Source organism: Candoia aspera, chromosome 2 (assembly GCF_035149785.1).
Source record: "Candoia aspera isolate rCanAsp1 chromosome 2, rCanAsp1.hap2, whole genome shotgun sequence".
Taxonomy (NCBI): Eukaryota; Metazoa; Chordata; class Lepidosauria; order Squamata; family Boidae; genus Candoia; species Candoia aspera.
The window spans coordinates 87,497,724-87,523,353 of record NC_086154.1 but is presented as its reverse complement, the minus strand read 5'-3'; the positions used below and the strand labels follow the sequence as shown (position 1 = coordinate 87,523,353).

The window sequence follows — 25,630 nt, the reverse complement described above, 5'->3', positions numbered from 1 at the left end:
AATTGCCAGCAATTTCAGTTATTATAGAGGTAAAACAAGCAGTTATATTTGTTTGCTTCAGGAGTACTGCAGTTTCATAGAATATCTATGTAAATGCTGAATAATTATGTATTTACCGTCATTAGATCCTTTGGACATTTGTAATGCATTATGGAAATGCTGATATATTATTATTATATTATCATTAGACTCTTGGGGTACTTGACATTCACTATTAAATGCTGAATTATGGTGAATAGATAGTCATTAGATTCATGATGGTAAACAGATGACATAATGATCCTCTTCATGCCAAACTAATATTGCTCTAATTTGGCCTCATTTATTACTGGATCACTTATAATCAAATTTATTCCTCCATACACCTTAGCTGAAAGATGAAAGCAATTTCCCTTCTCATCTGGACAGAAGGTACTTGCATTAGATTGCCCTATTTTCCTACTGCTGAAAGTAATTCAAGTTATTTCCTTCAAATAATAAGCCTTTATAATACAGTCACAGCTCAGTTACAGGGGTGCCAAATCTATTTGGCTCATGGACGTATTTTGGAATTTTGAGTAAGTCTGCTCTAAAATTATTGTTGGAGATATGCATGGATATGTGTGCGTATCTGCCCAGCTTATTATGATATCTGTTTCATAGACAAATTATAGAGGTAAAAAGGTAGGTAATTTGTCTGAGATCCTAAATAAGTGCCTAGCACAGGTGGGGACAGAGCTCCATAATATGATCCAGTTTTTTTAAAGTTTAAGCTGTATGTATTTCTCTTCTGTTCAATTGTTTAAAAGGATCTGGCACTAATGCAAAGTAAATCTGGTCCTCACTTCAGGTGGGGAACCTCCATTGTATACAACTCCAAAGTGGGATGAAGCAAGAAAGGAAGGTTGATTGAGTCGGTGTCACCTTTTAATGACCACATAGATAGATTTTCTCCATAACAATCTGTCCCTAACCTGGTCTCAAGTCTTCCAGTGGTGAAAAATCAAAGTTATGATAATTATAATTGCATGGCAAGAAAACTGATGAGAAAAGGAGCTCAAGATGGGTGGGATTTCCTGAAGAAGGAGATACAAAATGCACAATTGCAAACAATTTCAATGAGGAAAAAATGGAGGACAGCAGAAGAAGCCACTATGGCTAAACAAAGGCTTAGCAAAAATCTGGAAACAAAAAAGGACACATTTAGGAAATGAAAGGAGGGCTAATCACAAAGGAAGAGTGCAGGGTGCCAACCTAGAACTGTAGAGTGAAGGTCAGGCAAATAAAAGATAAAGATAATAAAACTCAAGGTGAGTTGATGTCAAATGAAATATTTAAGACTAAAAGGGCTGCTTCAGATGTGTTCAAAACTAATGGAAAAGGATCTGTATAGTGAAGAAAAGGCAGAGTTACACAGCTTTAACTCTCTTTGCCCAAAAAATTGTTCTACCAGAAAATTGTGAACAACAGGATAAAGGGGAAAGATAGAAGCTTAAGCGTGATAGAAACCTGCTCAGGGAATACTTCTTTACTTTGAAAAAATAAATCTTTAGCCTCAGGTGAATTGCAACTTTAGCTACTGAAGAAACTAGCTGCTGATCTAGCCAAACTGTTACAGTATGTATTGGCTTTGAGAAATCCTGGAGTACTGATGAAGTGCCAGATGACTGGAGGAAGGCAAGTGGTGTTCCTTTTTTCAAAAAGGGAATAAAGGGAGATTCAGCAAAGTACAAATCTGTCAAGTCTGATGTCAATATCTGGAAGGAATGTAGAGGAGATCATAAAGAGATCAGATTGTAAGTGTCCTCAAAACAATGCAGCATTTACCTGCGGTCAGAACAGATCTTTCCAGACTAACCATATCTCATTTATTGATTGGGTACTTTGATAGATTGTGTTAATGCTAATCACATAATTTATGTTGACTTCAGCAAAGCCTTTGATGAAGTACCTTATGGGGTGCTGATTCACAAACTGATTTATATGGGCTGGATGACATGACTATTAAGTGAATATACAGTATAACTGACTTAAAAACCATACTTGACTGCTCCTTATCACATTGGAGAATGGCACCTAATGTGCCTCAAGGTGCAGTCCTGAGTTCTCAGCCATTTAATATATTTGTTAATGATCTGGATGAGAAGGTGGAAGGAATAGTTTTGCAAGATAAAATGGGATTGTTAATTCCCTAGGAAACAGAAATAAATTTTTTAAAAATCTTGATGGGTTAGAGAAATGGGCTGAAAAATTTAAAAACATGAAATTTAATGAGGGCAAATGCAAAATTCTTGGATGTGTAAAATAAGAATAAAACACACAGCTATTGGATGGGAGATGCCTGACTTGGTAAAGATACTTTTGAAAAAGATCTTGAAGTAATAGTTGATTGCAAACTGAAGATAGGTCCACAGAATGATATGGCTGCAAAAAATTCAAATCAGTTTCAGGGTTCATCAACAGACGTATCATTTACAAACCACGGGAAGAAATCATTCTGGTCTTTTTTATCATTTGCATCTTTGTATGTTTGGTTTGCTACATAATTTTCTTTTGCAGTCCAAAGTAAATTGCATATTATTTAATATGTTTCTAGAATATTTGTTTCTTTGGGGAAAATGCACAGAGGAGACAATAGTATGCCAAACTGCATCAGCCTCCAAAGAATAATCCCAGTTCTTACCATTAAATATACCAAACCTGTTTAGCATAATTGATGTTGTAATTGTTATGTAGCCACTCTAGCATTCTTCTTTTAGTTAATGATTCTCACACAATAAAGGATAAACTCTGCCTTGCCTTCCCACTACTGGCATTTATGCATTTGGTAACCAGGGAGGTTGGGTTGTAGAAATGCTATGAAGCCTGTATGTAAGCAATCCCAGTTTGTCACAGTATGAGTACCACTTCAGCAGCAGCAGTAGCTTTGGTTCAATGGTTTCTCCCATGAGAGGCAGGGGGGAAATCTTTACATATAAGCAAAAACAAAACGAAACATGGAAATCGCTGTGGTTGTGGATATTTAGCAAATGTTGCTGAATATTGCAAGAATTAAGACAAACCACGTCCTTTTGACAAACTGCATAAGCAACTATCGCTTCTCTTTTTTGCTTTCCTGGGAAAAAAGGAGGAAGTATCATTTCCAAAGACAATCCTGGAATATTTTCATGAAAGTAAATAATAAATTCTTCCAATAAGGTATTATCATAGCCCAAAAGCCCAAGTGGAGATAACCATTGCATGGGGAACAGGAGAGTTAGCCCTTAATAAGTCAGGCACCCTCAGAACTGAGAGTCTTATGAAGCACTGTTGACCATTGGGTGGGAAAACCTACATGAAAGTCAGTTTTACCATTGACTGGCTGATCCAAAAAGCTAAGCAGAGTTGGATGTAGCCGATAAGTACTGAGGCCACTGGCAAATCTCATGGCTGTAGACTAGACTGGGAAATTTTAAAAAAAACCCATTGAAGGACATAATGACAAACTGTTCTTGTACTGAGGCCAAGAAAATGTCCATGCAGACCTTATATTTTCCTTTTATTCAGTGTACATAATTTATGCAGAGGGAAGCGTCATATAAAATACTGTCTTGACTTCATTTTTCAATATAGTATGGGCTTATCTCAAATATTTTCAGTATTTGAGGACCCTAATTCTCAAATATTTGTTAAGATCAACAGATAGAGTTACAACGATGGCCCTAGCGGTCAGTTAAATTTTGACTGTGTTCTGTATATAACATTCTAATGGTCAGAAACTGATACAGTACTAACTGCAACATCTAGAATGAATTGGAGTTAGGTAGCATAATTAAAATGGATTTTTAAAAAAATACTGTATAGGGAAATTATAAATTTGGCACCAATTTCTTCCTGTAAATAAATAAATATTGGGTTCCATTAATCATTTTATAAAGGTTAAATAGTTAGACCTTTTGTTCCATATGAAAATATTATTTCTGTGTGAGTTCTTGATCTGTTATTTTGCAAACCAGGGACAGAACAGCCTGGTTATGTTTCTCAAAGTTTTCAGTATTTGGACTTTAGTCTTTACCCTGGCTCACCAAATCTTGCCTAGGAATATTATTAATACATCTGGAAGAATGAATGAAATTTCAGTGAGAGGGAAAGAGAGACCAAATGAAGTAATTAAACTCCAGGTTTAAAATATCTAATATCACATAGCCTGATAACAATTAAATAAATGAAGTTTTACGCTATCGTGGACCCTTTTTGTTTTATAGTGAAACAGATGGGTTGGTTTGTAAAAATCCTTTTAACATGAATGTTAATCAGTTTAATATTAATTAGTGAATAGCTGTGTTAGTTTTTTTTAAGTTAACCATTTCATTTCAAGTAGATTAATCTTTTCTTTTTTTGTTTCTTAAAGATATCCTTACTTAGTACCGCTATAATTAAAAGGTAGTATATGCCTGAAAATACTGTGCTAGAAGTAAATTTAAAGGAATAGATTTGCTTTTTCCACCTTAATGACATCCAGAACTCTTGGGACTGTGTTTCTGGACATAACTGAGTAGGAGTTCTCTGAATTGGTGCCCAGACTTATCTGAAGGGCATCAGATTATGGAAGGCTATTATAGATCTCAGTCAAATCATTGGTTAGTAGTTGACGTCCTCCAGTAGGTCTTTATGAATATATGTGGCTTGAAAAGACTTGGATCTTTGGTAGGATAACAGGTATGAAAGTCATCTTGTGTCAGACAAATGCCTGCATTTATAGTTAAGCGGAAACCGTAGAGCAGCCTTTCTCAATCTTTTGACTCTGGAGGAACCCTTTTTATTCAATATTTTTCAGGCCTCAGGGAACCGCTGCACATTCAGGCTCAAATATAGGCCAGAAGTTACAAAATTCTTATATTTGCCCTTTTTTTCCATGTAAATTTTTAGAATACTGGTTGGGGGGAAAAGTAATGTTGAAAGTGATGATATGAGCTTATTGACTCAGACCTATGACTGTAATGTGACCTTTTGAAAGCTAGATTTAATTTTTAGGGAAGAAAACAAATGAAGAGTCTGAGAGGCAGAATTTGCACTTTCTACATTGGAGTTCTGGAGAGCTCCAACTTTATAGTTAGAAGTAATTAAACCATTTGAAGTAGATTCATGAATGTTGAAGAAAATCTGGATATTTGGGAAAAAAAGTCAATTAAAACTAAAATTAAACTTTAGGTCTTCATTTTACTTACTGGATTTTCTGTTTCTCTTCAGTAACATTCTCAGGGAATGTTTATGGCATTTTCAAAGCCCGAGAAGACGTAAGAGTCTCTTTCTGCCTTGGTTATACACACTGCAGACAGTGGCTTTATATTAAGCTGTGGCTTGTTGACTAAATCTTAACTAAATTTACACATTATATTAAGCAATAGGCCATGCTTTACATAGCATGATGGATAGGTTTCATACAACATGCAGAGACAGAACCAAGAAAACCACAATATGGCATCATACACACTGCTAACAGTCAGGCAATTGACTGGTTATTGTAGCAGGTAAGCAACTTTTCAGGATTAATGCTATTTATTCCTCCTCAACACAAGAAAAAAAATCCATTTGTATGTAGAATGTAGGTATGTCCTCAACTACATATGGTGTGCCTCGGTGCATGTATCTATAGTTTCCAAGAATGTCAGAGTAAGCCAGACACAAAATGACAGATGTTTTTGCTACTTCAGATGGCAAAGTGGGTTGATCTTGCCATTATTTCTCTATATGCCTTTAAACAAACCACTTTATCTCAACCTCTGCCTAATCACTCATCTGCAAAATACTGTTGACAATTAAAGCAGCCTGCAAAGGAGATCAATAAGGTTTCTAGAAGATGATGTATATCAGAGTATTTGGAATATTCCTGAACATTATGGAAAGGCTAAATATTACCAAGTGTAATCAAGATCTTCAACCTCTTTAAAACTGTAATTTTGTAAAAACGTCATGGGCATCCATTCACAACATGGTAGGCAATACTAATGATAAATCTTAACAGATGGTGAACTGGTGAACTAAAAGATAAGTAACTTGCCCAAGCACTCAGATATGTGGCAGAGGTGCCTAACCTTTAGGACCCAAAATCCATAGTTGCACCCATACTTCGACTTTGAATCTATAATTCTCAATCACCATTTCTTCAACCATTGTTTCTGCTTCATACATAACAGACATCTCTTTTTAGCTTTTTCCTCAGTTCTCCCCAGCTCTTTTCTGGTCTTCTTTATTCTGTTCAGCCAGTTACCCATAATCCTTTCCCTGACTCTAAACTTTCATCTCTTACCAGGCAGTGGAAATGGGGTCCCTGCTACCTTTATTTTATTAAAATGTCCTTATGTTCATGTCTAATAAAGACAGCAGCCAGCCTTTGATGCATTTCCAGCTGCTCACTATTCTGTTTAAATACAAAGTTTGTATAAATTGCAGGTATGTTTGTTTTTCAGGCTCTGATCCAGCTGCCACCGTACATCTCTCAGTGTGATGAGGTTCTTCAATTTTTTGAGACAAGGCCAGAGGACTTAAATCCTCCTAAAGAGTAAGTTGGTTGTAAATAAATTATATAGTTTCATGGGCGTGTGTGTGTGTGTGTGAACTGAGAGACAGAGTGAGAGCAGGCACACAAGAGTCAGTGAAAAATCAAATTTAAAAATAAATGTCACACCTATCCATTGTACATAGAAAATAGACATCTTCAAATAAAATACATTTTATTAAAAATAGTAAGTACAACAATTTAAGATAAATTAACAATAATTATCTCAGACAAACCTGAAGCCTATTTTACCAAAACAATTATACTTCTGAAATCTGTTCATTGTACACAAAAAGTTATATATCCACTTCATAAAGATAACAGAGTGTGACCCTCTTGTGTATGATATCAACAAGTGAAGAAATACAGTATTTTGCTTTTCTTCAGTGGATTCTAGAAGTGACAGTGCAGTTCAAATATTAAGAAAGCTTAAGTTATTACTGAAGACAAGTCAAGATTATGAGTATTTGTCCATGCTGTCACCCTGGAGCTGAACCCAAGTTGGTGGCATCTAACTAATTGGTTTGGAGTCTGATCTCATGTATTTATGAGCATTTTTTTGCATTGCCATCACTTTTTTTTTTTTTAATCTTATGGCATAGCAGTTCAGTGTTCATGCTGCTTTTTTTCTTGCTGGGAAATCCTTGTGAGGTCCAGCAGCCAGATGTGTAGACTATTTAGCCTTGACAAGTCACGTTGCCTGGGGTGCATCACGAGGAGGCAGACACATTGCACCGAGTTGGGCTGAGAGAAAGTGACTGGCCCTAGGTCTTACCCAGCCGACTTTCATGCCTAAGGTGCGACTAGAACTCACAGACTCCTGGTTTCTAGCCCAGAACCTTAGCCACTAGACCAAACTGGCTCTCTTATTGCCATCACTGATAAGCAGACAGCCTTTCTTTCTCCATTTATTTGTCCTCATGACTTTTAAATGTTGTTTGTTTATTGGATTTACATGCTACCTTTCTATTAATTTGAAAACCAAGGCAGATTACAACAGTAGATAGGTTATAAAATGTAGACCAGACAACAATATAACCAAGCTACAGGTAAAAATCAGATATTAAAATTAATAATTAAGATTTAGAGTTAAAATTCAGTGAAAGAGATATGCTTTCACCAAAACCTAAGTACTGGGAGAAGGTCAGTCAGGTCTCCATAAAGAGTACATTCTATAGTTGAAGAAATACACAGGAGAAATGCTTTTCCAGTGTACCAGATAGATTACTTTTGGGTAGCAGAGGTATCTTCTAGAGGGCAGACTCATTAGAGGACAGATGGTCCCACAGATAATCAGATACTAGGCCTTTTAGGGCTTTAAAAATCAGTTACCAATATTTTTAATTGGATTAGTAGGCGACTGGTAGCCAACACAAAACTTTCATAAAGGAAGCATATGATCCCTGTATTGTTCAAGAGCCTGGATGCCACATTTTACATCAGTTACAAATTCCAGATGCTTCTCAAGGTCAGACCAAATTATAGCACATTGCAGTAATCAAGATGGGATGTATTCAAGGTGTGAATAACTATCTCTAACTCTGGACAACTCAGGAAGCATTGCTGTTGGTGCACTAGCTGTAATTGTGCCACAGCTGTCACTTGCAAATCCAGGAACAGCTGAGGATCAAGGAGCACTCCCAAACCATGAGTGTCCTTTTAATTTATTTTGGAGGTAGGGGGAATACCTGTTACTGGCAAGAAGGAGTTGAGTGAAAGTTGGAGGAAGGGAGGGAATTAAAAAATGGCTACCAAGCAAAGATGGAATTAGGCAGTCTGTAGCTGATGAAGAAATGCAGGTTCCAAGGGGATTTAAGATCCCTGAAGAGGAATTAGAATAGGGATCACAGTGCAAGGAAGATGAGACAGCATAGGATCTCTCTATATGCAGATATCTTGAGGGAGAAGAGAACCTGAAAAGGCAAGACGAGCCAAGTTTTGCTACTGTGGGAAGGGGCTCGCTAAGTTTTAACTGAAACCCTTGATTAACTTTTTGGGGAATTTAGTGGCAACTGCATTTAAGAATATGTACACTGACATATTAGCAGAAGGAGTACTACAGTATTGTCAGCAGAGAGATGATTAACCTTGGAGTTGTAGAGCTGCTAGGTGATTTGCTACATTCCATCCTCTTTTGAAGGCAAACACAGGAAGGAGGGGAGAACTATACGTCTGATATCATTATATTCTTGTAATGCTAAGAATAAAGGGGAAAAATGGGTATGATCAAAAACAAAGATGGCAAAGACCTAACAGAAGAAGAAGAGATCAAGAAAAAGTGGCAAGAATATACCAAAGACCCATATCGGAAGGATAACAATATCGGGGATAGCTTTGACGGTGTGGTCAGTGAGCTAGAGCCAGACATCCTGAAGAGTGAGGTTGAGTGGGCCTTAAGAAGCATTGCTAATAACAAGGCAGCAGGAGACGACGGCATCCCAGCTGAACTGTTCAAAATCTTGCAAGATGATGCTGTCAAGGTAATGCATGCTATATGCCAGCAAATTTGGAAAACACAAGAATGGCCATCAGATTGGAAAAAATCAACTTATATCCCCATACCAAAAAAGGGAAACACTAAAGAATGTTCAAACTATCGAACAGTGGCACTCATTTCACATGCCAGTAAGGTAATGCTCAAGATCCTGCAAGGTAGACTTCAGCAATTGATGGAGCAAGAATTGCCAGATGTACAAGCTGGATTTGGAAAAGGCAGAGGAACTAGGGACCAAATTGCCAATATACGCTAGATAATGGAAAAAGCCAGGGAGTTTCAGAAAAACATCTATTTCTGTTTTATTGACTATTCTAAAGCCTTTGACTGTGTGGACCATAACAAATGGTGGCAAGTTCTTAGTGGTATGGGGATACCAAGTCATCTTGTCTGCCTCCTGAGGAATCTGTATAACGACCAAGTAGCAACAGTAAGAACAGACCATGGAACAACGGACTGGTTTAAGATTGGGAAAGGAGTATGGCAGGGCTGTATACTCTCACCCTACCTATTCAACTTGTATGCAGAACACACCATGTGACATGCTGGCCTTGAGGAATCCAAGGCTGGAGTTAAAATCGCTGGAAGAAACATTAACAATCTCAGATATGCAGATGATACCACTTTGATGGCTGAAAGCGAAGAGGAACTGAGGAGCCTTATGATGAAGGTGAAAGAAGAAAGTGCAAAAGCTGGCTTGCAGCTACACCTCAAAAAAGAAACCAAGATTATGGCAACCAGCTTGATTGATAACTGGCAAATAGAGGGAGAAAATGTAGAAGCAGTGAAAGACTTTGTATTTCTAGGTGCGAAGATTACTGCAGATGCTGACTGCAGTCAGGAAATCAGAAGACGCTTAATCCTTGGAAGAAGAGCAATGACAAATCTCAATAAAATAGTTAAGAGCAGAGACATCACACTGACAACAAAGGCCCGCATAGTTAAAGCAATGGTGTTCCACGTAGTACCATATGGCTGCAAGAGCTGGACCATAAGGAAGGCTAAGAGAAGGAAGATCGATGCTTTTGAACTGTGGTGTTGTAGGAAAATTCTGAGAGTGCCTTGGACTGCAAGAAGATCAAACCCGTCCATCCTCCAGGAAATAAAGCCAGACTGCTCACTTGAGGGAATGATATTCAAGGCAAAACTGAAATACTTTGGCCACATAATGAGAAGACAGGACACCCTGGAGAAGATGCTGATGCTAGGGAGAGTGGAGGGCAAAAGAAAGAGGGGCTGACCAAGGGCAAGGTGGATGGATGATATTCTAGAGGTGACGGACTCGTCCCTGGGGGAGCTGGGGGTGTTGACGACCGACAGGAAGCTCTGGCGTGGGCTGGTCCATGAAGTCACAAAGAGTCGGAAGCGACTGAATGAATAAACAGCAACAATGCTAAGAATAAAGGGGAAAAATTGGAATGGTTTTACGACCTGAGTTGCTTCATTTTGTCTGATCTGTCAAAAATTGTGAAGTGCCCCATTACAACTGAACTTAATAGATAACCTTTGTAGATGTTAATTTGATCTTCCAACCATAATAAAAAGTGGCGGAAGATGCATAGGGTGTGGTGGACAGACATTGGAAAGGGGAGATTGTGTTTGAAGCTGTCAGTTTCATTTGCTGGTATGTTCCTCTGCCGCTTCAGAGCTGTCAAAATTCACTCAGTAGAGTGGCTATGGAATATGTCATAAGTTTGCATTCTTACATTAGTCTGTTTTTTCCCAAAGCAGTGCTACAGTTAATTTATATTTCTTTGTGAGTTTACCACTGCTGCTAACAGGATCTGAATCACTACCTCAGAGATATTTCTTTAGTTTCTCAACAGGAAATGGTAGTACATTATTTCTCCCACCAGTTCTTGTGCCCTGTGTCTCAACCATCTCACACTTAGAAGTAAAATGCCAATTTCTTATTTACTCTCTTACTCTTTATGTCTCTTTAGCAACTCATTTAAACCTGCCATTCATGGTGCTTCATACTATACCAATGGCAGTGAATCTTCATGGAACTGCTTACTCTTTTCTTTTAATGAAAATGTACGCTTATCAGTGAGTTATATAACTTCTGCAGTAGGAAAATACGTTATAACGCCTAATTGTATACAATGGTTTTATGTCAAGAAGAACAAGAGCAAAAGGCATTTTCCTGTTGCCGATTTCTTGAGTAACTTCTATTGACAAAAAGCAAACACATGCTTGTGTTTTCCGTACAAAATAAGGACATTTGCAATCCATCTCTTCTGTCCTTGCCTGATGCAATGTTTGCCTTGTGACTATGAGCTGCCTGTGGCTAGAAGCCCTTTTGTTAACTATTTCGAGCATAAATATAACCCATTAGCCATCATCTCTGTGGAATGTGCAGTTATGCAAAGACATTGTGCAAATTGACATTGAGAAATACTTTATTGGAGAGATTAGAAGACATTTTGTTGTCTGTATCTGAGCACGGAGCCTTCCAAAGCCCACATGGTTTACAAAAAATTGTTTTCAATTTGTTTTCAATATTCTTTCTGCATCTATCTCTGCAAGCTTTATATTTCTTCCTTCTTCAATCTTTTTCATGTTGTTTGCTTGCCCAATTTTCTTCTCTCAGCCATTTGATTCAACTGATGCAAGAACCCAGAACCTATTTACTATAGTTGTCTATGTTGCCTTCCTTTGTCTAATGTTTTTTTTTCCTTTAGCTTCCTTTGCTTCTGTCTATTCATCAGCTAATGCAGTGAAAGGCACAAAGAGAAAAACAGACTTGAGTGCATGGCTTCTTTAATAGTATAGAATCACCTGTGTGGGTGCTTTTAGGTTAGAGCCATAGTTTTCTGTCTCATCAAAGGAGAAGTGGGATAATGGAAAGGAATTGTTTCATAGCTGCTCAGTCTTTATGTTCTCTGAGAATCAGTTCTGTTGTTGTAAGAGAGGGCCTTCAGTGGGCTGTCCCTCGGTCCTTGCCATGGCTGAGCCACATTTTTCTACTTACAGAATTGTTCAGCTCTCCTATGTAGGTAAATGCCTGCTTGCTTCAGCCCATAGCATTCATTTCTTGACTTTTAGCATTTGTGAATCCACATCTTTTGTAGACCGAATCTTTGACCTTTGCTGAATTAATCTTTTACTCTGTTTTCTGATGCCATTTGGCCTATGTGTGCTATAATGTTGGTTTGGGGGTTAAAACCATCAATAACATGTGCTATGCTGATGACACTACCCTGATAGCCAAAAAATGCAAAGGATCTGCAAGCTCTAGTAATAAAAGTCAAGGAGCACAGTGAAAAAAAATGGGGCTATGACTAAATGTAAAGAAGACCAAATTAATAACAATAGGTAGAACAACCAGCCTTAGAAGTGTCAGGGAAGGTATTGAAGTAGCAGGTAGCTTCTGCCTTTTAGGATCAACCATCAACAGAAAAAGAACAAGTAGTCAAGAAGTACGCCACAGTCTAGCACTTGGTAGAACAGCTATGAATGCCTTGGAAAAGATATTCAAATGCCGTGTATATACCTACAAAGATCAGAATCATGCAAGCCATGATATTCCCTGGGACTCTCTATGGAAGTGAAAGTTTGACTTGGAAGAAGCAGGATGGGAACAGTATTGATGCTTTTGAACTTTGGTGTTGGAAAAGACTCTTGAGAATACCATGGACAGCCAAGAAAACAAGTGGATCATTGAACAAATCAACTTAGAGTTCTCACTCAAGACACAAATGACCAGGCTCAAATTATCCTACTTCAGACCATTATGCAAAGACTTTGCTCTCTGGAGAAGCTCTAATGGAAGGAAAGAAGAGGATGATCCAAGGTGGATAGACCCAATTACAGTGGCAATGAGTGTACCATTGGAAGACCTGAAAGACCAGGTTAGGGACAGATCCTCCTGGAGAAAATCTGTGTGATCAGTAAGAGTCAGTAACGACTTGATGGCACATAATCAGTCAAGTCCAATCTTTCGCACTCCTATTGCAGTGCCCTTGAGAGTGGAACACCTCTCAAAATATTGTTTTATGTTACAGTATTTGTAATGGTTTTTCTTGCAATTAGCTTCCCATACGTAATTGCCATGTTGAATTGACAAAGATTCTGCATTGAAAAATTTCTCCCCTGGGTTCTTGCTTCTTTTTTGGATGACTTGGATGATTTGATGGGCTGCAAAGTGATGTTCTGGCTAGAGGCAAATTGCTTCCTGGTCCTAGTTCAACACTTCATTCACTAGCCCATTTATGTAAGAGGCATGTAAGGAGTTACAGGTAGTCCTCGCATACTGACCACTTATTCAGTGACCAAAGTTGCAATGGCACTGAACAAGTGGTACTTACAACCGGTCCTCAAAGTTCCAGCTGTTGCCACGCCTCCGCAGCCATGTGATCATGATTTGGGTGCTTGGCAACCAGTTTGAAGCGGTTGCAGCATCCTGGAGTCACACGATCACCATTTGCAATCTTCCCTGCCTGCTTTCCACAAGCAAAGTCAATGGGGTAGCAGGGAAGGTTGCAAGTTGCTCTGCTAAGTTCCCCTGGCCCCACCACACCCTCCATCCCTCGGCCTTCCTGCGCTTGCTTGTGGCCTGCACCAGACCTCCCAAGCCCTCCCCCAGCCTCTGCCAACTCGTGCATGGCCTGCACTGGCCTTCCCAGGGCCTCCCCCACCCCCCTGCAGTACTCCCATGCTCTTATCTGGGACTCCCACTAACCACTTAATGACCTGTTCATCTTGGGGTTTTGACAGCAACCAGGACTGCCTGGATTGTCATCACTGCGGTCACATGGTGTCATGCTTTACAACGGCATGTCATTGCTGCAGTCACATGGTGTCATGCTTAACAATGGCATCGCTTAGCAATGGCACTCCCGGTCCCAATTGCCACCCTAACCTGAGGACTACCTGTATATTCTAGCTTCCTAGGCACCAGTATGAACATTCTCTCCTTTTTGGGGGGGAGATGGGCGGTAATAGAAATTTGAATAATAAGTAAATAAAAGAAAGCAGTAGGACTCTTGGATGTGTTTATAAAAGTATCAGGGCACTGCAGAAAGAGCTGATCTTTCTTATCCCAGAGCGCCAAGCATGGAATAATGCATTTAAATTACAAGAAGATAGACTCCAATTGAATCTTAGGTGGAAAAAACTTCCTAACAGAGCAGCTGGACAGTGGAACCAATTGCCCTGAGAGATGCCTGATGTGTTCAAGCAGAGGGTAGGCAGACACCTTTCTGGGATGCTCAATTTGTATCCCTGCACTGAGCAGAGAGGTGGGCTTAATAGCCCCTTCCGGCTCTATGACTCTGTGTGCTTAGTCTCCTTTTCCTTGGTTTAAAAGAGGCTTTTCCTCTCATGTTAACAGATTGCACTGAACAGGACACAAAGAGGTTGCTGAGTCAAAGGATTCATTCAGCTGCTAAGAGTCCTCCACTGAAAGCCTGGAGCTTTCATTGCGCAAGTGCTAAGTGGTGATTAAAACAATCTGCTCTGTTCAGCCAGAGAGAAGTAACAGACAGAACAGATTAGTCTCGTTGCTGGCTTCTTGTTCATTCCAGGAACATGTCTTGCAGGCATCCATATATCATAATAATCTATGCCTAGCAACATTAGAAAGGGCAGAACCATTCCTCTTAAAAGGAACGTATAAATGTGGTGCACTTTGATTTGTATTGTATAGCAGGGGGAGGAAGATGGAGATGGGGATTTTTATCTGCAGCTGCATCGTTTTTGAGTGGGAAACAGAGCTGTAATGGTATATGCCTCACAAACATTTTTTGTGGCTCCTTATGTAGTCTTTTGGTGCCTTATTAACGGATGTGCAGGATCACTGAGTAGGAGGCCTATGGAACATAATGTTTGCACTTTGTTTACCCAGCAGCAGGACTCCTTAGAATGGAAGTTCAGAATGTAACCCCAGTGTTTAAACTCATAAAAATACCCAAAGGCTTTACTTCCTATGAATTACTTAAGAATCAGCAATTCACTGTACTTGCCTCAAAGGTTGTACCAGATGACAGCATTTCAGAGAAGAGCTCTGAAGCATGACCACCCTATCCAATCTGGTGGGATGAGCAGATACCCTCAGGACTATCCCACAAATAACCTAGCTGTGTATCATTCAAGGCTTTCAAGGTGATAGCCAGCACCTTGAATTGTACCTGGAAAGAGACTGGAAGCCAGTGCAACTTGTGCAACAGCTGGGTAGCATAGGCAAAGTGTGGGGCACCCAGAACTACAGGTTCCACTGCATTCTGGATCAGTTGTAACCTCCAGATAGTCTTCAAAGGTGGCCCCATGTACAGCACATTGCAGTAATCCAGTCAGGAAGTGACTAAGGCGTGAATGACTGCGAATAAGCATTCTCAGTCTTGGGACTGGCACAATTAGTCCATAAGAGGAATTTGTACAAAGGCCCTTCTAGCCATGACTGCCACCTGCTTCTCGAGCAGGAGCTGCAAGTCAGGAGTAGCCCTAAATTGCTGTCTGGAGGAGTGCTATACCTTCAAGAGTCAAAGATGACAACTCAGTGGACCCTCAGGAGGGAGGGAAAAACTCCCTCTGCCTTGCTAGTGTTGAGTCACAGCTGGTTCCTCTCCATCCAAACCCTTACAGCTGCTGGGCTGAATGATATCATCTGCCTGACCTGGGGTGGAGATATATAACTGAGTATCATCTGCATATTGATGATACCGCATTCCACCCCACAGCTTCATTTAGATATTAAATAGGAGAGGTGAGAAGACCTGAGGCACCTCACATAAGATAAGCCTAGGGCTAGACTTCTCCCCCACCTCCCAACCAACACCGACTGGAACTGGCCATGGAGGAAGAAGGAGAGCCGCTGCAAAACAGTGTCCCCTACTCCCAACCCCCAGAGCTGGTCCAGAAGGATACCATAGTTGAGAGTATTGAAAGCCACTGAGAAACCCAGGGGGGGCCAAGAGGGATACACCAACCCATCCCAAGCCCTCCAGAGGGCATCCATAAGTTGTGACCAATGCCATCTCAGTGCTATAACCCAGCATGAACCCTGACTGACAAGGGTCTAGATAATCCACTTCATCCAGGACCCTCCAAAGTTGGGCACCTACCACTCTCTCTCCAACCTTCCCTAAAAAGGGAAGGTTGGAGACTGGACTAAATTTGTCCACTACCGTTGGGTCCAAGGATGGCCTCTTGAGAAAGGGGTGCACCACCACATCCTTCAAGTCAGGTGGAACTACCCTTTCCTGCAAAGAGGCATTAACCACTGCTTGGACCCAACCACATGCAACTTCCTGGGGGCAAGGAAACAGCAACAAGCACCTTGTATACTTCCTGAGGATCAACCAGTTCAAACTCTTCCCAGATGACCAAGCCAAGATGTGCCTTGGTCACTTCCATAGGACCTGCCCAGCCAGAATCCAACTCAAACTGAAATCAAGCAATTTTGTCTAACAGATGCCCAGTTGGGAGAATAGAAAAGAAGTTGGGGTTATCATTCTATGAGTACCAGGTTGTGGGAAATTAACTTTGGAGCATCTCAGAATTTCCTAGCCCCAGAGGAAAGAGGCCAAACATGATTTTGTCCATATCAACCACATACTTTTCTGAAAAGCCAGTGAGCCAATGAGATGGAGTCAGCAGGTCCTTCCAAATGGAATGTGTCCTGCTCTGTTAATCAAAAGGTGTTCTGTGCTATGCCATTTTTCCTTAACATACTTTAATTACAAGAAAAAAGAGGAAAAAGTGGTGAGAAAGTACAGGAAAGTTTCAAATGGAGGATCCTTTCTACTGCTCATGAAATTCCATGAATAAATCAGGGCAAGTGCACAACTAAACTGCCTTGCCTGGAAGTGAGCTGATACCTGTATGAGCACTTCCTCCCTTCCCCTGGGAAGTCACTCACCAAAGCACAAAGAAAGCAACAGTCTTGCAAACTATATAAAAAAGATCATTCTTATCTAAACAGTTTACAAATCAAATAGAGAAGAGATGAGAAACAAAACAATATGTGGGTTACAGATTTAACATGCAGTGGATTCGATTGCTTCTTCCTCATTTTAACTCTGTCTTTTCTAAATGGAATTAAAAATTTACATGCAGTTGTATTCTACCTTTGCCTGACCCAGAAACATTTTGTTCATATCTATCAGAAGAAGATAGGCATCCTCTAAATGAGGACAGAAATGAAAACTCTGCCATCTAACTCTAAAACTCTTGTTACCTATGCGTTTATATTAATTTCTGTTCTGTTCTATGTTGAGAGCTCAAGACACAGTTCTCCAGAGGCACAGTTTTATTTAATTTCAACATGTGAGGACTTAACCTGTAAGTCAGCACTAAAATTGTCTTAATGGATTGGATAATCTGCTTCATCCAGGACCCTCCAAAGTTGGGCACCTACTGTTCTCTCTACAACCCTCCCCGCATTGCAAAGTCCCAGTGAAGTCTGATGCAGATCCTGGAGCAATAAAATATTTTAAATCCTTCTGCCTGCTATCCTGCTTCTCAGATTTCTTCCCTTGCATTTTGAGCCATGCTTGAGTAGATTTTCTACCTGTTTTCCCTGCCCAAGGAAGTATTTCAAATCTTGTAAACTGTGCCTTTATATTTATCTTTTGCTGTTCAGTAAGAATCCCAGACCTAGTTCTCCAGGGACACAATTTTATTTTATTTATTCATTATTGCCTGTATTTGGATGCCACCTCATCAGAGGGAATAGGCAGTTTTCACTAGGTTTCAACGCACCACTTGAAAAAAGTCATCTTTACCTTTGTCAGGTTCAACTTGCTGAAAATAACCAATTAGCTTTCTCCAGCTGGTGAAGAAAAGAAAAGCCAATGGAAAAACTGCCAGAGGTCCAATACCAACCCCCCTCCAAAAAAACAAACAACCCCCCCCCAAAAAAAAACAAAAGGAGGAAGGATGAGGTCCAACTAGAGTTTCTGTTTTCTGTTTCAGAAAAACTGGAGCAGAGACAGAAGAACTCTTGAGTTAGTCCTCAAAACAAGGCAATGCTGGGCAGGGGAAGGAGGCCAAGTGCAGAACTGATCCAGATGCAGTGCAAAGAGTGCTTTTGGAGGAGGGGGTTACAATATTCATTTATTTAAATTTGAATTACATACTGAGAGCACAGCCCTGAAAGAATGAGCCGTCTCAAGCCTAGATTCATCCATATGTTTGTGAATGTCTTATCTCAAGAACAAACAAAACAATCCACATTATCTTCACTTCCTTTGCTCCTTTGACTTCTTGTAAATCTTGTATTGATTATTTCTTGGAAAATGCCATAAATGGGAAATCTCCCCAGGAAGACCTTGTGGCTTTATGATTTGCTCAAATGCACAGGACAGTCTGACCGATTTTTCAGCAGTCATCCTGTGGCTGTGAAAACCAATTTGTTGGAATACCAGTGCTTTATTCGCTATACCTCACTGTATACAATAAAAATGTTGGGCAAGAAGAAATGGGCAGATGCAGGTTTCCTCAGGTTCTAAGTGCAGACCATGTGCTCACGTTACAAAGCTGAAAGGAGAAAAGGAGCAGATGTCCAGCCATCCTGACCTAGTCATCCTCATCCAGTCCCCCTTATCCCCAGCAATATCCTGGACCTGCTGAGTATGCCCCCTCCTTGCTTATCTGTAGTTGTCTTCTGAAAACCTCAGGATCCTCCAGATCTGTGGATATACCTCTCTTGTGCATGAGGGCTACAAATGGATCCAGATTTGAAGAATGTGTTTTCTATCAGTGGTGATAACTTGGAGAGACAAGCGTAGATACAGGCTGCAGTGATAACTGTAGCAAAGGACTGCAGGTTCCTGCAGTCCTTTGGTGGCTCAGAGCACATCCAGAAAATGAGAGGATGAGGAGGAAATATTCTGAAAAAGAAAATAGCAAATGTGAGCTGTCTGTTCTACTCCTGCACTTCATATTTTTCTCATTCTTAAGACTGAATCAAAAAACAGAGTCTGCATAATAAGAGAAGCTTTGCCTGCTGTAGCTCTTGTAGGTTGCAGGTTTCAAGTTCAGGACTGATGCCCCTCCCATCTTTGCCACAAAGAATCACTTTTCCCCCCTTGAGAAATGTTCTCTAAACATCCTGAGATTCCTAGAAGCCCAAAGCTGATAACAGAATTTTCAGTGTGAGTTTTGATAGTTCCCTGTTACACTAGCCAGGCTTGGCCAGAATAATGAAGCAAGGGAGAAACTGTTTTTGTTTTGAGCTTCACTTTGTTATGGACAAATTCTTTTCATTCTATTTTTGTGAAGCCTAATGAGATAGAAAAATGTTGGTTTTGTTTCAAGGGTTTTCCCAATTTTGGTAAAACCTTTCTACTTTCGTTATTTTCTTACGAAAACCAGACAGAAGAGAGCACTCACTGATGTATTACTTCCCTTCTCAAACAAAATGAAGCAAAACACGAAAACAACCTTGAGGCAGGTCTTAAAGCATCCAAATCCCTGCAGTGCATTTGTGTCCTTCTGCTTTCAGCCTTTCTCCAATGTCTTTATAGGCTCATATAACGTACAGCTTTCTTCAGTGGCTGAGTGGCAGTAGATGGAGAGAGGAAGCTGCAGGTTGTGTGAAGCTCACTGCCGTTTCGTCTCTTGCCTGAGATTTTGTTAAAAGTCTCAGAAACAAAATAAGAAAACTGCCTCCCTGCCCCCACCTCAGCCAAAGAGGAAGGTAGTGGAGAAAGATATATTACGTTTAGTACTTTTGATAAACTAGGTCAAAAGACAACAGCCTTCATGGACTGCTAGTGATACGTTAAACCAAAGGCTAATGCTCTTATGGGGACCCAGTTTGGCGTAGTGGTTAAGGTCCCAGGCTAGACAACCGGGAGACTGTGAGTTCTAGTCCTGCCTTGGGCATGAAGCCAGCTGGGTGACCTTGGGCTGGTCATACTTTTTCAGACCAAGGAAGGAGGCAATAGCAAACCACTTCCAAAAAACCTTGCCAAGAAAACTGCAGGGACTTGCTCAGGCAGTTGCCAGGAGCCAAAAACTGAATTGAAGGCACGAAAATAATAAATAATGCTCTTATGATCCTCCTTGTCCCCATATTTGGAGTGTGGCCCATCCCATTTATTTATTTATTTCCTATCCACCTTTATTATTTTTACAAATAACTCAAGGCGGTGAACATACCTAATACTCCTTCCTCCTCCTATTTTTCCCACAACAACCTGTGAGTTGAGTTGGGCTGAGAGAGAGTGACTGGCCCAAAGTCCCCCATCCAGCTTTCAGGCCTAAGGTGGGACTAGAACTCTCAGTCTCCTGGTTGCTAGCCCATTGCCTTAACCACTAGACCAAACTGGCTCTCATCCTGGGATGACACAAAACTGGGCCTAGGAATTTTTTTTTTTTAGGTGCTAGACCCTTGAGCTTTCCTGCTTGCTCTCCTTCTCCACTTATTTCATGTGTTGTGATTTTTTTTCTCCTCTAGGCTCTGTCAGGGTTCTCAGATGGTCCAATATACAAAGCAAAGAAGGGCTCTAAGGTCCAACTGCCAAATCACATATTTCCATCCATAGAGCCCAACAAAATATGGACTTATGCTCAGAGGAACACATTCCTTCCTAACCCACCATCCCTAGCATGTGTCCTTTTTTTCCCAAGTGGCTGAATAAGCTGTAAGCTCTAATTAAAGGCCACGCTGTAGTCAATAAAGCAAAGGTAAATCTCCTTTTTCTATTCTCTTAATCTCACCATCGTCCATCCTACATTAGCTTGGGCCTCACAGCCTTTTCTGAAACCCATGTGTTCATTTGGCAGTTCTCTGTCTAGGGATGGCTGTATTCTTCTTTGTAAGATCTTAAGTGGAATTTTGCTTGTGTGAGAAATTAGTGCAATGGCTCAGTAATTTGCACATTCTCTTGCTTGTCACTTTTTCAATATATTCAATATAAGCATCAATTTTTCCCAGTCTCCAGGCCACAGTCCTGTTTCTTATTTGTTGACCGATAGCTGTTAACATCTTAACTGTCTCCTCTCCTGCAGTTTTAAATGTAGGTGTGCAGCTATAATTATGCAAAGTCAGCATACAATTGATACTACTTTCAACATCCAGAGGAAGCAGTTCCTGGAGTAAAAAAACATAGCAGCTATAAAGTAAAATACACCATGTGAAAAGTATTGGTATTAATGCATTCCGTAGAGCTGGATGTTATTTTAGAACATTTGCTTTAAAAACTTAATTTTCAAGTGAGAAAACAAAGCCTTGTATTAGACTCACTTCTATTGGTCCAGCTATAAATAGTCACCTCTGTACATTCCATTTGGGCAACTGTTACAGGAGATGAACATTATTTAAGAAATTAATCCTGGTGTGCCAAAAGATTCTTAGAGAATCTTTTATGGGAATAGCAAGCCTATGGCTTATGTGAAATGGAAAGAAAAACCAATGTCTCTTTAGTTCTTTTGTATATTTGTATACAGTATGTGTGTACGGCGTACTGATGCGCTAAGGAGCTGATCACTATGTCACAGCATTAATTCCTTTGAAAGGTAAAGTGAATCAGAGACAAATACATGCAGAAAAGCTATAATTAGAATGCTGTGGAACTCCAAAGCCAACAACATTGTATTTGGCAACTTGGAGAGCAGGGAAGAAGAGTATATAAGAAGCACACTTGGACTGGTATATTCATTTTTTGCCATGTTTGTTTTCACAAACAATGGATAGACATTCTGTAAATTAGTACGATCTCTGATAGACTTACCTGACCTCAAATCGAAAAGTGACTTGATAGATAATATTTTCCAAAATTCATACTTGAGAATGCAAGTTCTAAATATTTTTGGAAAGAAGGATCGGTAATGACCAAGTGTATCACAACCATATGAGAATGGGGCTTTTGACTTGTGGCTCTCTTTTTTCTCTGTGCTGCCTGCATAATCCTTTTGGATATGTTGTCAACACATATATCAGCCATTTTTCTGAAATTCATATAACTCACATTGCCAGGAAAGTATTCTCTCTACATCACTCTACATCTCCCAGAAAAATACATATCCCTTATAGCCAGTTTGGTCTAGTGGTTAAGGTGCTGGGCTAGAAACCAGGAGACTGTGAGTTCTAGTCCTGCCATAGGCATGAAAGCCGGCTGGGTGACCTTGGGCCAGTCACACTCTCTCAGCCCAACTCACCTCACAGGGTTGCTGTTGTGCAGAAAACAGGAGGATGGAGTATTAGGTATGTTTGCCACCTTGAGTTATTTATAAAAATAATAATAAAGGCGGGATAATAAATAAAAAATAAAAAAATAATTTTTTCTTTGTCATTTGGTTTGTACTTTTGTAGACAAGCAATGATTAGGAAGCAGCAAAAGGAAAGGAATAGCTGATTTTTGTGCATTCTTATGTCATATAGCTTCAGAAGAAAATCAAAAGATTCTCTGTGGGTAAACTGCATAATGTAATTCAAAAGGTCAATGGCTGAACTACAGTGTAAGCCTGAATTCCTGTTTCCTGGCACTTGAAATCAATCCACTTTCAGCCAGATTGACAAAGCTGTTACATTGTCTTACAGATTTTTTTTTTCTCCTCAGTGAACCCATTGGAAAGAAGAAATCGGGTAAGGCCATTACTTGTACTTTTCTGCTTAATATTTATCATTTTTCACACTTTTTTGATTTGTTATGAAGTTATTTGAATTTGCCCACATCTGTTGGCCATTTCAAAGCCTGACTGATCCACATGCTTTCTTGGACCATCTCTAAGGAAGACGGAAGGAATCATTCCCAAAGTGCTACTTGGTTTCACATTTTGCCTTTCTATTATCCCTGTTGTGTTCCACTTTCAGAAGGCCAGCTACTATAAAACAGAAATGCAGATGCCAAAAATAAAGGGTGGCGGGGGGGAGGGGAGGGTTTCATGGTTTATCTGCCTTTTTTTATAACTGTGTTGTTTGAAATTGTTGGCTTTTGTCCTAGATTTCCAAGAGCAATTCAGAGAAAAGCTGCAATTTTGTCTCCTACCAGATAGCATAGTATTAGAGAAGATGGGAATAATATCATCTCAGTGTGCTTGCAATTACAATTGTCTCTGAATCAGAATTTTTATAATCCAGGAATACGCCATGTTAGAGTTACTGGCAGTAGTAAAGGGCATGCCAGTGCCTATCAACAGACGTTTCCCTGTGCTTTGGTAAGGCATATACAGGGTGCTGCCAATGCACTGCTGAATTGGATCCAGCTCTCTTAGCACACTAGCGGGGGCCAGCTGAGCAATATATATTCCGTATGTGTGTGGGGGAATCTACTTTTACTTGCATCACACTGTACTGGGCCTCTTCACGATATCACAGTTCAGGTGGGCAAGTAGAGTGCAGAGAGTATACGTACCATGGAAAGAAGTTTTAAAAAGTACCTCTAGGAATTCCTTTAGGAAGAATTTTAATTCTGCATTACTTTTCTCCCTTTGGTTTCATGACAAAGACACACCAAAGCCTTTTGGGGGCGGGGGCTTGGGTTAATTTCGGCAAATAAATACCACCTACAGCAGTATTTCCACAGCAAGTTCACCTTGAGGTTTTCCTCCAGTAAACAAAGCAATCGCTTGCATTTCTCAAACACACAAACCTTTCTGTTTTGGTTTTGGAGCCTGGTGATGCTGGTGGACCAGTAGGTATGTGGATAGGAGATCTCCAGGACGTTCCAGACTTATTGTCTAGATTGGGAAATTTAAAAAATAATCCTGAAAAATGTTGTGGCCAACTGCTTTTTCTTTGTTCCCACAAAAACCACCTGGATGTGTCCATATAGTCACCAGGAATTGAGCTGAACAGAAGGGATTCTTTACCTTTCACATTTCCTTAAGCTGACTTACCAAACTATTACAAGGGAAGAAATAGAATCAATAATCTATCTGTTGTAGGAACCTCCAAGACAGAACATAATTTAATAATATTTTTCTCTCTTTATCCCCCAGATCTTTTCTTTTTTTCTTTTCTTCTTCTGCAAGGTTTTCCCAAGTTGGTATCTCTTGCTCTTAGACAGATCGTGTTTCTTTTGGCTATATAAGGGTTTGTGACTCTGATAATCAGTTCACTGTTGGTAGATATGATATCTTCCTTCAACTTGAGAGTCCATCCTGACACATGATTTACCTCCTTAATACTGTCACTTCTCTAAGTTTATATTCTTGCACCTTCCTCATGGCCATTCTCCATCGTTTTTGTTCTTTCATCAGGATTTATCCAGAGAACGGCTTCTTTCCTTCAGAGAGGTAGTAACAGCAAAACTTACTGCTTGAGTCTTACTTTGTTTCCTTCTGCTGGGCAACACATGCTGTTCCTCTTGGGTAGCCTGGGTATTCTGATCACTCACGGCTTCATAGGATCACTGCTTCCTTCTGGGTAGAGAATGGGACTAAGAAATAATAATTTAAAAATCCACACTCAGGCATTGTGAATGAATTAACAAAATCCCACTTGGCTGGTTTTCAGCTAACTAGGTAGCAACTATTCTGCTTTGCTGGTGGCGGCCTCAGCACTCTGGTGATAATCTGGGAAGAAATTCCATAGTGGGCTTAACGAAAACAACTTGGGATATCTGGTGGAAAGTAGTATGGTTAAATTGGACTTGGATGAATCGCCACTGCTTGTTTCTGTATGTTTGTTTAAATAGATACTGATGATGAAGATGTCTGATGCCTAATCACAGGACTGAATTACATATGTTTAACCTGAATAAGCCTATCTCTGATTATTCATAATTTTATTTTATTTAATTATTAAAATGTGCCACTGTCTTTTGAGATCTCATGGGGGCTTACAATAAACCAATTAACATCAACATTAAACTTGAGTTATTATAAACAATAAAAATCTGTGTTTAAAAGTCTGTTCTTACAGATACAGTAATATTCTTCCAAGATTGCCTGCAGATGAGAAATCAGCACTCTTTTAATTATTTTAATGGTTTTTAAACTAACCATGTCGTTGGTTATAAGACTGCACTGTGTTTGCTCATCTTTGAGGGGATCAAATGCAGGCTCTTTTATTAGTTGTTCAATAATTGTCTCTTTGAAACAAGGCATTTTGCTTTCCCTCAGAGCAAGATTAATGATGTTAACTAAAGCATCTCTATTAACTTGTTCGGTGGAAAATGCAAATTAAGTTGGACAAGGATTCTCCATTTTCAGGAGATATCAAAAATTAATTTAAAACAATTATTACTACACTTCAAAAAATGTATAGGCCAATAGGCTATAACAAATTAGTTATATAAAGTAGCTGTTGCAAATACTATAAATTTAATGAAAATCCTCTTCAAAATAAGTTTAATGGAATCAGAAATCACCCCCAAATAGTATAAAAGTTGTTGTCTTTGAAAGGAAAGTTAGGTCTGTTTCCTGAGCCTTTTACCTGTCAGTTTCCATTTGGCTAACAATTTAGTTTTGTTCATGAATAATTTAAAACTATTTAAAATTTACCTGTAGAAATAGGTCATTTAAAATCTTGCCTTTAGAAATGTGTCATTGAAGTCTTCTACAGCACTTAATGGTGATGTCAGTTGAGGGAAGGAATTTCTTTTTCCCAATAATGTTCATAAAAAAGAGATATATAAGCATACGAAGTAATTAATGTGTTTTTGTACAGATTTGTTGTCAGAAACTCTCGTACCAAATAATGATGGCTCATGTTTTGGTGTGTAGAG

The 25,630-nt window shown here is 39.6% G+C and overlaps 2 protein-coding genes across 3 annotated transcripts in view; one reads left to right on the top strand and one right to left on the bottom strand.

Annotated features, from left to right (window-relative positions):
* NEURL1B (neuralized E3 ubiquitin protein ligase 1B) overlaps positions 1 to 25,630 on the bottom strand; it is a 442,008-nt gene that overhangs the window by 325,705 nt on the left and 90,673 nt on the right. The window lies entirely within an intron of this gene.
* Positions 1 to 25,630, top strand: part of SH3PXD2B (SH3 and PX domains 2B) — a 134,785-nt gene that overhangs the window by 85,013 nt on the left and 24,142 nt on the right. Inside the window, exons 5-7 of one of the 2 annotated variants that reach the window (XM_063292397.1) lie at positions 6,429 to 6,520; positions 22,520 to 22,545; positions 24,162 to 24,197. In XM_063292397.1, coding sequence (XP_063148467.1) covers positions 6,429 to 6,520; positions 22,520 to 22,545; positions 24,162 to 24,197 — 154 coding nt within the window. The remainder of the gene's footprint in view (positions 1 to 6,428; positions 6,521 to 22,519; positions 22,546 to 24,161; positions 24,198 to 25,630) is intronic. The other variant, XM_063292398.1, reaches the window with a different exon arrangement.